The 14,726-nt window shown below is 39.8% G+C and overlaps 1 protein-coding gene across 1 annotated transcript in view; it reads right to left on the bottom strand.

Moving 5' to 3' along the window:
• LOC117322037 (phosphatidylinositol 4-phosphate 5-kinase-like protein 1) overlaps positions 1-14,726 on the bottom strand; it is a 30,194-nt gene that overhangs the window by 5,445 nt on the left and 10,023 nt on the right. The window contains exons 7-9 of the mRNA XM_033876748.1: positions 14,528-14,623; positions 9,180-9,249; positions 8,448-8,604 (exon numbers count right to left, since the gene is read on the bottom strand). Coding sequence (XP_033732639.1) covers positions 8,448-8,604; positions 9,180-9,249; positions 14,528-14,623 — 323 coding nt within the window. The remainder of the gene's footprint in view (positions 1-8,447; positions 8,605-9,179; positions 9,250-14,527; positions 14,624-14,726) is intronic.

Genomic DNA, 14,726 nt, shown 5'->3' with positions numbered 1-14,726 from the left:
AATAAGGGCGCAGGGCGCGGGTAAATGACAGTGGGGGCGCCCTTATTAAGATTAGTTATTCTGAAGTTTTATGAAACAGACTATACCTTATAGCAGAATATCCAAGGTTGTGGAAATGGTAAAATATTCAGTCATAAAAATATTCCAGATGAAGATATCTATTCATTATCATATATTAAGCTTAAACATCACTTGAATACTCCTGTAAACTTGTAAACCATGCCAGCTGATCTTTAGACCAGAGAACGTGTGTTCCACCATTTATGTTCAAATGGAACTCTTTTGTGTTCTATTTATAGAAACAGGTGATTTCCCAGATCATATCAGACATCGTTTTCTTTGACCTAATAATTGATTTACAATGTCTTTTACTAGCTTTCTGTTCTGAACAAAAGTTATTTATCAACAAGAATGAAGTCTTTACTTTATCTTCAAATAAAGATGGTAAGTTATTATTTGTATGTGTGTTTAGTTTTGGATGCTGAGAACTTTGCACTGACATGTCATATGTAGCCTGTAGGAATACACAAAATGTGGCGAAAACATGTGTTCCAGTTACTTAATTTGCTGAAGAAAATTGAACACATAAGTAGTAAAATATTTCACATGAATTATTACTTTTTAACACCATTTTGACACTCAGTCATAGATTTATTTCCTTGAAAAAAGGTAGGGGCGCCCTTATTAGGGTAGGCGCCCTTATTAGGTCAAATACGGTATGTATATTTTGTTGCTTAAAGTTAAAAATCAGAAGAGGTTCCATGGGCCTGTACCACTCTAATGGATATTTTAACAATCATACATACATGGAAAAATATTCTCTTTTATACTTAAACTGTAATAAATAAAACAATTGCTTGGTTGGTTCCTATGAAGATTTAAAGCAAATTCAATTAACAAAAACCACAATTTACTTTGATATCCTATCCTTCATTTCATTATTGAACTCCTTCTGTCCTGAGGGGAGGGGGAATCTTCCTCTGACAAGGAGTTCCCTTCACCCAATGATGCTTCAGACAAAATCTGATCAATAATCCCCCATCAAACCAGGAGATAAATGGTTTTTAAAGATTTATGCCTATTTCCAATATTGGGTCTCATCGCTCTCCTTAATATTGAGAATTGGAGGACCCTCCATTATAAATTACACAACATTGAGTTTTTCTCTCTCTTCCATTTATGCTTAAAAAGAAATTTGGACAAAATCCCTTTATCCCAGAGAAAAAGAATTTCAAAATATTACAGTAACCGTATTTGACCTAATTAGTGCACATGTCCCTATGTGTTTGCACTAATTGAAACATTATAAAACCTTCCTTACCTCACTGATCTGTCAAAATAATTTTCAGTCTTTTAACTAAATGTTTTCACTACATAGAGGTAGACAAATGAAAAAAGTTGTTACTTTTCCCACTCTGATTTCACATGGAAACATTTCCCGAAACATGGTTTTATCAAGCACATCCCTTTTTGTGTTTTTGTAAGCGCAGTGTGGTTATTAGGTCTAATACGGTACCCGTATTTCCCCCTATTGTGTCACTCACCTTCTGCCCCTAAGGGAGACAGACCCTCAGTTTATACAGTATTGTATCCTATTCATCTTGTAATTTTCTCAACATGTTCTCCTTCTGATAACCATGTGATAAATATAAGGTTTGGTTTATTTTGTTTAATGTCCAGTTTAATGTCCAATTAACAGCCAGGGTAATCTAAGGACGTGCAAGGTTTTTGAGGTGGAAGAAAGCCGGAGTACCCGGAGAAAAACTCCAGCCTACAGTCAGTACCAGGCAACAGCCCGACGTGGGCTTTGAACTCACGGCCCAGAGGTGGAGGGCTAGTGATAAAGTGTCAGGACACCTTATCCACTCGGCCACCGCGGCCCCTGTGATATTACAATACAATGATGGCAAGTGACATGTTAGGAGGCAAACAGACATATACAGCTTCTAGGAATTAATGTTCTAATGTCAGTAATATTGGAAAGATCATCTCTGCACTTTGGTTTAGTCAGCAATTGACAGACAGTGTCTGTAAAAAGTACACCAGACCAGGAGCTGTAATTCCACTGGGTATATAGAGTTACAAAAATGTTAAAGTACATTGTGTTGGCAAAGACTAAGTTTTTTAAATTTGGCAGTTACTGACGTTCAATATTTGTTAATGTTATGTTCATTTGAGGGCCACAGTGTAGTACATTGGGTCACCCTGGAAGAATATCTCTGTCAAAAATGAACAAAGATGAGGATGAAGGTCGGTATTTCTCATGGTGACTCAAGGCTCTTGACATACCCTAAAGGACCACCTCTCAAAAACCTGTCTATAAAGAAAATCTAATAGGCCACAATGTAACACTATTCATTATATCATATAGTTTTAAGTAAATAAACCACAGCAAACTGAAGATGTCAGACTGTGTTATAATTGCATCTCCATGTTCATACATTTTGTTTGTTTGTTTGCTTTGCTGGGTTTATCTTTTCCTGAACAGCCTAGGTCATTTTGAGGTAGGGTCTCCTTGTAGTAGTTGGTGACTACCTCAATGAACAACATTCAGGAGACCCATCAAGAGCAATTAGGGTTAAGTGTATTGCCCAAGGACACAATCACAATTGCGCAGACCATTCCATTTCTCAGATTCTTGAGAAACACAAACTAACATGGATAGGAATCTTCACCTGAGGTTACATGGCTGGCACTCTAACCAACTGAGCTATCGCGGCCCCTACATTCATACGTCTTAGATTTTACAATTGCCTTGCACACCTGAAGGTATTGACGCCTAGACGCCAAATCTGATACAACACTGTAAAGAAGCAAGACATCAGCTCCTCTTCCCTATTATGCATATATCTAATTATTGTAGCTTCATTTTTTTGAAGTCTATCATTTTTTCCCAAAATTCTAACACCTATTGAAATATTCATTTCAGTTGAGGTTTTTAGATAAACTGCAGTTTTACACCTTTTGATTATTGAAATATACCTTAAATCAGTAGAATTGATCATCATTAGAGGCAGTTACCCCTATAACAACCCTGTCTTATACTGATAACTACTTGTGACATCATACTACTGGGACATTGAGACTTACGGACAGACTACCTGGTATTATAGGGTATCATATGTCTGGTTGGATTGTATACTGGACACCTCAGAGATCCCCACAAAGGACATGACACCTGATACCATTAGACCAATCACAGACTTAATGTTAAAACATAATTGATATTTAAAGCTTTTGTCTAAAGTCATATCTGTCAAAAATCTAAACCACCTGTTTTAATTCTTGCTTTGGGACAGTCCTTTTAATTAAACAACCCATCCGTTTGTTTATCACATTTGTTTCAAAAGCTGGTACAAATCCGTGGCATGTAGACTTGTCAACCATTTTAGTATAGATACACCAGTTAAAACTGAACTTAGGGTATGTATATAGTTTATGGTTATGAATTATGATTTTGCAATTCATCATATGAAATTTGATACTTTACACAGTAACGGGTACTCTGGATGGAAGAATACTTTAAAGCATTTCATGACAGTCGAACGTCAGTTACCATAGAGCAGACAGTCACATAGGAAGATCATCAGATATAGAAGGCAATGGCTAATCACGTCAGTACAGGGAGACATCTATGAAGAGAAGCGGACTTTCTAAAACTGTGTAAGTTTGGAGGTATAAAACTTCTGGATATAACCAAACATATACACACTGTCCTAAATAAGGATTCATGATTTCTGGATTTTGAAGGACCATGAATATTTCAGCGAGAATAAAAGCCATCTATCATTCAGCAAAGTTATATGGCCTCAGAAAATGCACCAGGTTCTAATCATTTATTTGACTCTTGACTTTTGATGGATCTTTCATCTTCTATAAATTTCTTTTGGACAATATCGACAACAAATATGGCTAATTTCAATACCATGCTTCATATGAAAAAGCCGTTGAGAGGAAAAGGTGTTTCAAAATGTCCACGTCACGTTCCTATGGAGGTGGTTTTCACATGTCACGATTGTGAAGGAGAACTTATCTGTACAAAATGTGCTAAATCTCTTCACCAGTATCACAAGTTTGAACATATGACGAAATATATATCAGCCAAACGAGAAAATATACAACTTTATGCACACAACCTTGAGTCTAGAGAAATGCCTCAGCTACAACGAGAGATGGACGCAATACAAGTTCAGTTGAAGGAGAACACCCAGCATTTCGACAGTGTTATTGCATCAGTGAAGCTTCGAAGCAAGGAATTCCGAGCCGAGATTGTAAAGGTAACACGAAAGTTCATCATGACATGCAAAAAACTTGAAAAAGAAAATGCAGAACTTTTGAAAAAGTACAAAAATGAACTCTATTCAAATTATGTAAAGCTGAATGCTAAGTTACAGGAATGTAAGCGTTCCATCCAATCAACTAACAGCGCCTTAGTGTTTGACCTTGAAAGAGAATTGAAGTACCGCAAACTGGAAATAGTTCTGCCGAAACCACCAGAACTAAGTACAGCTGCATTTCAGCCACGTCTTTTTCCATTAGATAAAATGGAGAAGATGGTAGGATCACTGACATTGGTAGATCCTGCTGGTGTCACAGAAGCCAAGGTTTTGGTGGCCGAGCCAGAACTGGCTCCTCTGTATCAAGTTTACGATAAAACGATGGAGGCCAAGTTTGAAATTACTTCCAACATTACATCACTGGCTATCTCCTCTTACAACAAGGCTTGGGTGTCTTACGATACAAGCACAGAGGTGATCGGGATCGACATGCGTGGAAAAGTAAAGCAGACAATCGAACAGGATCTGATGATCGACGACATCAGTCTAGCCCCGATCACCGGGAATCTGTGGATGTGCTGCGAGTCTGACCTCAGTATCCGGGAGGTCATCAAAGGAAAGACACCCACACTCGATGGACGAATCAGATTCCACACTAAAGACCGACCATGGTGCATCTGTGTCACTCATGACAATGCAGTTGCTGTCGGCACTAAGGGGGAGATAACTCTGTACACACCGGATGGGACAATTATCCGGACTTCAGGTTTTGATTCAGAGGGGAGAAACGTAGTGGTTGAACCGAATCATATTAAAACTTGTCCTCTGACAGGTGACCTTGCTATCTGCGACCTTGATGACATCACATGTGGTGGCAATGACAGTCCGTTCGTTGTGGTCTTGAACAAACAACTGAATTCAAAGTTTCGCTACGAACGCGACACACCACTCGGGGGAGAGAATCAGGTCCTGACATCAACTGCAAGATTTGTCACCTCGACTGCCACACTACAATCTGCTTTCATGCCACTCGACATTTGCTATGACTACCGCGGCCATTTGCTGATAGCAGACTATGACAACCGGTCAATTCTTCTTGTCAGTGGAAGTACAGGACAATTTCTGACCAAACTGCACTTAGATGACCTTCGACCTGGTGCTCTTGCTTTGCAAGCAGACGGCAAACTTTGGATAGGTTTCCCAGAGGACAAGATTATCAAGGTCATCAAGTACAAACTAGCCATCAACAATCATATCTGACTTTAATGTCTGATCCAGGGAATATCTCCTACTCCACTTTTTTCTATGAAGACCGTCAGAATTGATGAACATGTGAGTCATTCTTTGGGCTGTATCAACTGATGCCATGGTTTGGAGTCACAGTAATACAATGTTAGACTGTGTGGTAGTTCTCTGTATTGTCTGGTTACAAAAGATGGCACTAAAATGATAAATTCTTTGTGTAGAGGACTATTTTGGATGTGGAGTTTGAGTCCACAGTTTGTAGGTACATGGAGATGGGAAGTATAGTGAAAATATAAATAGTGTGTTAGGTCAAATGAAGTGCGAGGCAAGAACAGTATGGCTGAGGTTTACATCATTGTTTTACAATATGGAGTGTATGAGGTTTGTGGTGACAATAATTATAAAGAGAGGCAATAAGTGAGATATGGTACCGAGAGTAGAAAGGGTTTGTGGTGTAAAATAGGAAAAAGGAATGTGTCAGAATTGAATTTGGGGATAAAAGGTTACACCTCTAGGAAATACTTTTTAGTAGGTACATTGTATAGAGTAACTCTAAACAGGGGAAAGGGTTAAAACTTGTGTGGTTCATTGGGTCATAATAACGGCGGGACATGGAGAAAGAGGACCAATGGGCAGACTTTGGTCTGGAATCAAAAGTGAGTTGAGCGTGGGGTTGAGAACAGGAGATCAGTCTGGTTTGAAATAAACAGTGAATGGAGCGTTGAGTTCATTGGAAATTTTGGTGTTTAATATGGATTGAGTGAAGTTAGGAGAAAAAGAGGTATGTATGAAGCAGAAGTGAGTCTGATTTAGGATTTGTAATATTCAAGAGTGTTATAGAGTTTTGATATGTGTTATTTTATATATATTATACACCAATCTGTGATATATTTGTTTATTATTCTATATACCTTATCATGGCATGTTTCATGTGAATTAAAATTATAAATAACATATACTGAGTTTTAACTAGAGTATATTGTCAGTAAAATATACATTACACCTCACAAACTACACATGTACTATAGCTACTGCTATTGGGGATTAGTAGTGTGACATCATTGAGTTTGCAAAATTTGATTATACTATATAATCTTACTGTATAAATTTGATTCAAGGAATTTTCATGAATTTGTTAACAGACCGATTTTAACAAAACTTTGCATGCTGAAAGATTATTAGAGCAATAGGGTGATTGGGTGGCACAGTGCTGTCACACTTGCTATCAACTCGGCAGTTAGGGTTCGATTACCCGATTTGATGTAAAAAAGTATGGGGGGGGGGGGGGGGGGGGGGGGGGATGTCACCTGCTCGACCAAGTGGGTTTTCTCTGGGTACTCCGGTTTCCTCCCACAGTACCTCTCACATGCTTCTATCCAAGCCAACAAGAGTGGTTAATATAAGTTGGTAGAACTTGTTCACAATTGTTGTAAAATAAATAATGCTTTTTATCTACAAAGGTAATGGTTTGAAGTTCCTTTTCATAATATTTTCATTATTTTTTCCTTAACTAGAGAAATCAAAAGTTATTTAAAACATGGTACAACTTTAGTAAGCATATGAAGGTTTGTTGATAATTTTTTATTTCTTCCAACATGTATACAACATAAATAGCTTGAATAATATTGGAGGAAATGCTAGATTTTTTTTTTCAACATACCAAATTTCATTAAGTCCTTTTGTGAATGAAGTAACTGACAGAAAAAAAGTTGAAAACACAAAAAAAAATACGGAAAGATTCATTTTTATCTCAATTATGTCACACTACTGTAGTAAAGCAGGTTATAATTAGTTACAACTGAACATTTTTATTTGTTTATCTTTGTTTTGGGGACGGAGAAGAGAAAGAAACTCTAGACAAGACAGGAAATGGACAGAGGTAGTGTTTTATGGGGTAACATACCAGTATCCTTATATACTGACATCATTCTTATTCAAAACAAGACCAATGAATACCTTTGGAACTTAAAAATTGTTTATCTGGAAAAATCGCTACATTTTTTGTTTGTTTCTTTTTTTGTTGGCTTTATTGCCCTGTGAACAGCTCAGGTCATTTTGAAGGGGGTCTCCTTGTTGTAGTTGGTGACTACCTCACTGAACAACAAATCGGAGGCCCATCACATGCCATCCAGAGCAATCAGGGGAACATGTCTTGCCCATGGACACCACCATGACAGTACAGACCGGTCCGTTTCTCTGCTTTCCGAGAGACACAAACTGACAAGGTTAGGGAGTGTCAAACCAATAACCTCGGATCTTTACCTAAGACTATGTGGCGTGTGCTTTAATCACTAAACTATCACTACTTATGTGATTAAAGCCAGTGTTCTCAACAATCTATATCTATTTTTGGATGGTGGATGTTATTCTTCGTTTTGTATTTTTTTTAATCATCTCTACCTTAGAATGCCTCTGGCTAAATATGGATGATGATATTGATGTTACATAAATTCTGAGATTTTTTTCGTCTTTTTATTCCTACCCCCTGCTCTCAATGGTCAGCCCTTATTGCTAGCACATTTTAATAGGGTGCTGCAGAGGATACAAATACCCTTGTGTCGGAAATAGTTCATGAATCGGAAACAGTAATTGCTATTGTGTTTACAACTTCATCACTGTATATTGAAGTAATAACCGTGTAGTTAAACCTGTAACAACAAGCATGCTGGGTATTGCTGAAGCAACTCATGTCCACTCACCAGCCCCGCTAAAAATAGTAACAGTGACCTTGACCTTGACCTTGACCTAAATATCCTGAAACTCAAACTTGATCTGCAGCTACTCATACCAACTTTCACCAATATAGCTAGAAGCATGGCTGAGAAAAGTGTGGAAAACTGAAAAGACGGAGGGACAGATGGACTGATGGACGGGAAACCTATAGTCCCCCAGTTTCACTAATAATCTAATGTATAGCAAAAGTACCTTCGAACTCTCTGTACAACATTAGGAAGGGAATTCTCGCCTCCTTGTTTTAAGCGTTTCTGTCGGCCAATCAATAGGCTATAGTCTTGAACTCCGAGGTTACGGAAGAAACCCACATCTAATTCAAGCTGTTGGGCAAACCAGGTTTTTTGAACACCTACAAAGGGAAGGAATCATTCATGTTCATTAACAGATGTGGTAGATAAACCATTTATGCACACAATCTTATATATATATAAAGTTGAAAAAGTCTTTGAAAAGCTTAGACTTCAGTCATCCTGAAATTACTTTAAATTACTGATGCGCTGTATAACGAAGCAAAAACTTTTGAGTCATTAATCCATAACATTCAGTTTTGCTTGGAATTTATAACATTAATTGTATTCTGTAATAAATCCAGGGGCCCAACACATAAACTTTGTTTTAAAATTAGGAGTTGGCTTATTGCAGGACAATGAAAGAGTCTTTGTCAGCATTTGTACCGAGCTGCATTAACCATGGTTACGCTTATTACGCTTATGACACGGTCTTACTGTCCATTAAGTATGAAATTCATGTAATTATAACCTATAGGGAGATAAGGTAGAAGGCCAATACTAGCAAGTACACAATATGATTAAAAATAATTATATCATAAAACATAGGATTATATTTGTTTATAACTAGAAAACTGATTTTTTTTTTAAAGCAAAGCATTAATTTCTAATGAAAGTCCTCTCTCATAGTCCTTACCTAGATGGATTGTTTCCTGTTCAAAATTTTGGTCTTTTAGAATGGTTAGGATGTCCTCGTCAGCGTTTGGCTGTGAAACAATGGAAAGCAACAGAATTAATGTGAGAATGAACAAAGGGCCATAACTCTGTACGGAGCAGAGGGTATATTTTAGACCTGATTTTTTAAACCAGCTTTGAGGAAAACGGAGACTTCTATGATACAAAGGCTTGAGGAAATCTGACTGATTGTTGAAGAACTCTAAGGATCTTTTCTGATAATCAGCCTTGACATAATTAGATAGCATACATTGAAATCAGTCTTGAAACACTTTGATGGACATTTTTTAAAAACAAACTTGAATGAGGAACTGTACAGGCTATCAGAGTGGGGAGTAGGACCAGATTAGACTACTCTGAAAACAGAACTTAAAAAAACATCTGTGAGACTGTTCTTATGTTTAAAAACAGACACATATGGAAATGTTTTTATAATTGATCATAAAGAACTTTGAGTGACTGCTATGATAACCAGCCTTGAAAACATATACTTAAATGAAGAACACTTATAATAAAAAAAATAACAAGAGGCCCAATGGGCCTGTGTTGCTCACCTGGCTCTACAGCAACTTTGAAGTTGATTGAGGTCATTTCTACAGATACTATGCTGATGACCTCTTTATTCAAATATCAGAGTAGGCTAGGTTTATTCATATCAATAATTTTTCTAGTCCTTCATTCCAGCATACTATTTGCCTAATATCAGGTCTCAAAGACTCTTGGCTATCGCAAAATCATTGTTACAGATTTAAGCCGATTTCACCCAAGTGACCTTGAATGTAGGTCAAGGTCACTCATTTGAACAAACTTGGTAGCCCTTCAATCCAGCATGCTACAGGCCTAATATCAAGTCCCTGGGCCCCTTGGTTATTGAGAAGAAGTCGTTGAAGATTATAGCCTATTTGACCCATGTGACCTTGAATGTAGGTCAAGCTCTTAGTTATTGAGAAGAAGTTATTTAAATGATAAAGTTGACGCCGGACGGGCAGGTGAGCTAATAATAATCACACAATTGAATATTATACATTATCATCAGAATTTTACTTATACTTTGAATTACTATCCAGGCCAAAACAAAAAACAAAAAACTAACATATCATACATGCAAAAACTTATCTTCCACTTTTATATAACAAAGTGTGCCACAAGTAGGTGATTAATCAACAAATCTTACACATTGACCTTCTGATAACGACCTCCCAGACAGCCCTTTACATCAAATCTTACACACTGACCTTCTGATAACGGCCTCCCCGACAGCCCTTCACATCAAATCTTACACACTGACCTTCTGATAACAACCTCCCAGACAGCCCTTCACATCAAATCTTACACACTGACCTTCTGATAACGACCTCCCCGACAGCCCTTTACATCAAATCTTACACACTGACCTTCTGATAACGGCCTCCCCGACAGCCCTTCACATCAAATCTTACACACTGACCTTCTGATAACAACCTCCCAGACAGCCCTTCACATCAAATCTTACACACTGACCTTCTGATAACGAACTCCCAGACAGCCCTTCACATCGAATCTTACACACTGACCTTCTGATAACGACCTCCCAGACAGCCCTTTACATCAAATCTTACACACTGACCTTCTGATAACGACCTCCCAGACAGCCCTTTACATCAAATCTTAGACTGACCTTCTGATAACGACCTCCCAGACAGCCCTTTACATCAAATCTTACACACTGACCTTCTGATAACGACCTCCCAGACAGCCCTTTACATCAAATCTTACACACTGACCTTCTGATAACGACCTCCCAGACAGCCCTCCACATCAAATCTTACACACTGACCTTCTGATAATGACCTCCCAGACAGCCCTTCACATCAAATCTTACACACTGACCTTCTGATAACGACCTCCCAGACAGCCCTCCACATCAAATCTTACACACTGACCTTCTGATAACGACCTCCCAGACAGCCCTTTACATCAAATTTTACACACTGACCTTCTGATAACGACCTCCCAGACAGCCCTTCACATCAAATCTTACACACTGACCTTCTGATAACGACCTCCCAGACAGCCCTTCACATCAAATCTTACACACTGACCTTCTGATAACGACCTCCCAGACAGCCCTTTACATCAAATCTTACACACTGACCTTCTGATAACGACCTCCCAGACAGCCCTTTACATCAAATCTTACACACTGACCTTCTGATAACGACCTCCCAGACAGCCCTTCACATCAAATCTTACACACTGACCTTCTGATAACGACCTCCCAGACAGCCCTTCACATCAAATCTTACACACTGACCTTCTGATAACGACCTCCCAGACAGCCCTCCACATCAAATCTTACACACTGACCTTCTGATAACGACCTCCCAGACAGCCCTCCACATCAAATCTTACACACTGACCTTCTGATAACGACCTCCCAGACAGCCCTTTACATCAAATCTTACACACTGACCTTCTGATAACGACCTCCCAGACAGCCCTTTACATCAAATCTTACACACTGACCTTCTGATAACGACCTCCCAGACGGCCTTCCACATCAAATCTTACACATTGACCTTCTGATAACGACCTCCCAGACAGCCCTTCACATCAAATCTTACACACTGACCTTCTGATAACGACCTTCCAGACAGCCCTCCACATCAAATCTTACACATTGACCTTCTGATAATGACCTACCAGACAGCCCTTTACATCAAATCTTACACACTGACCTTCTGATAATGACCTCCCAGACAGCCCTTCACATCAAATCTTACACACTGACCTTCTGATAACGACCTCCCAGACAGCCCTTCACATCAAATCTTACACATTGACCTTCTGATAACGACCTCCCAGACAGCCCTTCACATCAAATCTTACACACTGACCTTCTGATAACGACCTCCCAGACAGCCCTTTACATCAAATCTTACACACTGACCTTCTGATAACGACCTTCCAGACAGCCCTCCACATCAAATCTTACACACTGACCTTCTGATAACGACCTCCCAGACAGCCCTCCACATCAAATCTTACACACTGACCTTCTGATAACGACCTCCCAGACACCCCTTCACATCAAATCTTACACACTGACCTTCTGATAACGACCTACCAGACAGCCCTTCACATCAAATGTTACACACTGACCTTCTGATAACGACCTCCCAGACAGCCCTCCACATCAAATCTTACACACTGACCTTCTGATAACGACCTCCCAGACAGCCCTTCACATCAAATCTTACACACTGACCTTCTGATAACGACCTACCAGACAGCCCTTCACATCAAATCTTACACACTGACCTTCTGATAACGACCTCCCAGACAGCCCTTTACATCAAATCTTACACACTGACCTTCTGATAACGACCTCCCAGACAGCCCTTTACATCAAATCTTACACACTGACCTTCTGATAACGACCTCCCAGACGGCCTTCCACATCAAATCTTACACATTGACCTTCTGATAACGACCTCCCAGACAGCCCTTCACATCAAATCTTACACACTGACCTTCTGATAACGACCTCCCAGACAGCCCTTTACATCAAATCTTACACACTGACCTTCTGATAACGACCTCCCAGACAGCCCTTTACATCAAATCTTACACACTGACCTTCTGATAACGACCTCCCAGACGGCCTTCCACATCAAATCTTACACATTGACCTTCTGATAATGACCTCCCAGACAGCCCTTTACATCAAATCTTACACACTGACCTTCTGATAACGACCTCCCAGACAGCCCTTTACATCAAATCTTACACATTGACCTTCTGATAACGACCTCCCAGACAGCCCTTCACATCAAATCTTACACACTGACCTTCTGATAACGACCTCCCAGACAGCCCTTCACATCAAATCTTACACACTGACCTTCTGATAACGACCTCCCAGACAGCCCTTTACATCAAATCTTACACACTGACCTTCTGATAACGACCTTCCAGACAGCCCTCCACATCAAATCTTACACACTGACCTTCTGATAACGACCTCCCAGACAGCCCTCCACATCAAATCTTACACACTGACCTTCTGATAACGACCTCCCAGACAGCCCTTCACATCAAATCTTACACACTGACCTTCTGATAACGACCTACCAGACAGCCCTTCACATCAAATCTTACACACTGACCTTCTGATAACGACCTCCCAGACAGCCCTCCACATCAAATCTTACACACTGACCTTCTGATAACGACCTCCCAGACAGCCCTTCACATCAAATCTTACACACTGACCTTCTGATAACGACCTCCCAGACAGCCCTTTACATCAAATCTTACACACTGACCTTCTGATAACGACCTCCCAGACAGCCCTCCACATCAAATCTTACACACTGACCTTCTGATAACGACCTCCCCGACAGCCCTTTACATCAAATCTTACACACTGACCTTCTGATAATGACCTCCCCGACAGCCCTTTACATCAAATCTTACACACTGACCTTCTGATAATGACCTCCCCGACAGCCCTTTACATCAAATCTTACACACTGACCTTCTGATAACGACCTCCCCGACAGCCCTTTACATCAAATCTTACACACTGACCTTCTGATAATGACCTCCCCGACAGCCCTTTACATCAAATCTTACACACTGACCTTCTGATAACGACCTCCCAGACAGCCCTTCACATCAAATCTTACACACTGACCTTCTGATAACGACCTCCCAGACAGCCCTTCACATCAAATCTTACACACTGACCTTCTGATAACGACCTCCCAGACAGCCCTTTACATCAAATCTTACACACTGACCTTCTGATAATGACCTCCCAGACAGCCCTTCACATCAAATCTTACACACTGACCTTCTGATAACGACCTCCCAGACAGCCCTTCACATCAAATCTTACACACTGACCTTCTGATAACGACCTCCCAGACAGCCCTTCACATCAAATCTTAGACTGACCTTCTGATAACGACCTCCCAGACAGCCCTTTACATCAAATCTTAGACTGACCTTCTGATAACGACCTCCCAGACAGCCCTTTACATCAAATCTTACACACTGACCTTCTGATAACGACCTCCCAGACAGCCCTTTACATCAAATCTTACACACTGACCTTCTGATAATGACCTCCCAGACAGCCCTTCACATCAAATCTTACACACTGACCTTCTGATAACGACCTCCCAGACAGCCCTTTACATCAAATCTTACACACTGACCTTCTGATAACGACCTCCCAGACAGCCCTTTACATCAAATCTTACAAACTGACCTTCTGATAACGACCTCCCAGACAGCCCTTTACATCAAATCTTACACACTGACCTTCTGATAACGACCTCCCAGACAGCCCTTCACATCAAATCTTGTGTCAATGTTACTCGGAGGATAAAAGATACTCTGCATCGTCAGGAAATATATCTGCAAAAGATGTCAGCTATGTTAAGTCCGATCAAGGTTTCACAAGTGCTTGTCATTAATTGTAACAGAGGTCATTATCAATTATAATTGATAAGATAATCGT

This window comes from Pecten maximus, chromosome 2 (genome assembly GCF_902652985.1).
Source record: "Pecten maximus chromosome 2, xPecMax1.1, whole genome shotgun sequence".
Lineage (NCBI taxonomy): Eukaryota > Metazoa > Mollusca > Bivalvia > Pectinida > Pectinidae > Pecten > Pecten maximus.
Note: the sequence above shows the minus strand (reverse complement) of the source record. Positions and strands in the feature narration are given on the sequence as shown.